This window comes from Passer domesticus, chromosome 22 (assembly GCF_036417665.1).
Source record: "Passer domesticus isolate bPasDom1 chromosome 22, bPasDom1.hap1, whole genome shotgun sequence".
Taxonomy (NCBI): domain Eukaryota; kingdom Metazoa; phylum Chordata; class Aves; order Passeriformes; family Passeridae; genus Passer; species Passer domesticus.
Window position 1 is genome coordinate 1,695,001 of NC_087495.1, and position 1,659 is coordinate 1,696,659.

The 1,659-nt window shown below is 49.5% G+C and overlaps 1 protein-coding gene across 1 annotated transcript in view; it reads left to right on the forward strand.

Annotated features, from left to right (window-relative positions):
• The window catches only part of LOC135285098 (uncharacterized), a 1,789-nt gene extending 555 nt beyond the window's left edge, over positions 1-1,234 (forward strand). The window contains exon 2 of the mRNA XM_064397027.1: positions 1-1,234. This exon is cut by the window's left edge and continues 8 nt beyond it. Within this exon, the coding sequence (XP_064253097.1) occupies positions 7-1,149 (1,143 nt within the window). The 5' untranslated portion in view covers positions 1-6 and the 3' untranslated portion in view covers positions 1,150-1,234.
• Positions 1,235-1,659: the final 425 nt, after the last annotated feature.

A 1,659-nucleotide genomic window follows, 5' to 3' on the forward strand; every position in this document is an offset into this window, starting at 1 on the left:
AGAACCATGGAGACACCCTGGGGAAAGGTGTTGGAGATCCTGGAGTCCATGGGAATCTGTCCTGGAACACGGGGCTGGATCTGGCTGTGGAGGACACCAGGACAATGCCACACCTTCATTCCATATGATCCCAAATCACTGCCTGCACCGGGATGTGGGGCTGGATCTGGCTTTGGAAGAGACTGGGTCAATCCTATGCCTTCATTCCAGGTGATCCTAAATCTCCACCTGTACCAGGATTTGGGGCTGGATCTGACTTTGGAGGACACCAGGACAATCCTGACAATCCCTTCATTCCAGGTGTTCCCAAACCCCTGCCAGCACTGGAATGTGGGGCTGGATCCGTCTTTGGAGAACACCAGGACAATCCCTTTATTCCATGTGATCCCAAATCTCCACCTGCACTGGAATGTGGAGCTGGATCTGGCTTCAAAGGACACCAGGACAATCCCTTTATTCCACGTGATCCCAAATCCCTCTCTGAACCAGGATTTGGAGCTGGATCTGGCTTTGAAAGAGACTGGGACAACCCCACACCTTCATCCTGGACAATCCCGTGTGTTCATTCCATGTGATCCCAAATCTCCACCTGCCCTGAAATGTGGGGCTGGATCTGCCTTTGGAGACTGGGACAATCCCTTCATTCCAGGTGTTCCCAAAACCCTGCCACCACTGGGATGTGGACCTGGATTGGTCTTTGGAGAACACCAGGACAATCCCTTTATTCCACGTGATCCCAAATCTCCACCTGCACTGGAATGTGGAGCTGGATCTGGCTTTAAAGGACACCAGGACAGTCCCTTTATTCCACGTGATCCCAAATCCCTCTCTGAACCAGGATCTGGGGCTGGATCTGCCTTTGGAGACTGGGACAACCCCTTCATTCCAGGTGTTCCCAAAACCCTGCCACCACTGGGATGTGGAGCTGGATCGGTCTTTGGAAGAGATCAGGACAATCCCACACCTCCATTCCAGGTGATCCCAAATCTCCACCGGTACCGGGATGTGAGACTGGATCGATCTTTGAAGGACACCAGGAAATTCCCACTCCTGCATTCTGGACAATCCCAGGCCTTCCTTCCAGCTGATCCCAAATCCCAGCCTGCACCAGGATCTGGAAGTTCAGGGCTGGGAAAACAGGGAATCTGAGTTAATCGGGATAATTTCCATTGGAATTGGGATAATTTCCATTGGAATTGGGATAATTTCCACTGGAACTGGGATAATTTCATTGGAACTGGGATAATTTCCATTGGAATTGGGATAATTTCATTGGAATTGGGATAATTTCCGCTGGAACTGGGATAATTTCCATTGGAATTGGGATAATTTCATTGGAATTGGGATAATTTCCAATTGGCATTGAGGGGTGGGAAGAGCTGGGGGATGGATGTTCCTGGGATGTACAGGGAATATCCTTTCCTGGACTCCCCCCTGTGGAAAGAAGTGGGAATGGGAGGGGATTTAAAGCCCTTCCAGCACAAATAATTCCAGGATTCCACTGAAGAATATCCTGGATGAACATCCAGACCAGGAGCTGGGACGTTCAGGACTGGGAAAATAGGGAATCTGAGTTAATAGGGATCCTTTCATTGGAACTGGGATAATTTCATTGGAATTGGGATTATTTCCATGGGATTTGGGATCATTTCATTGGAA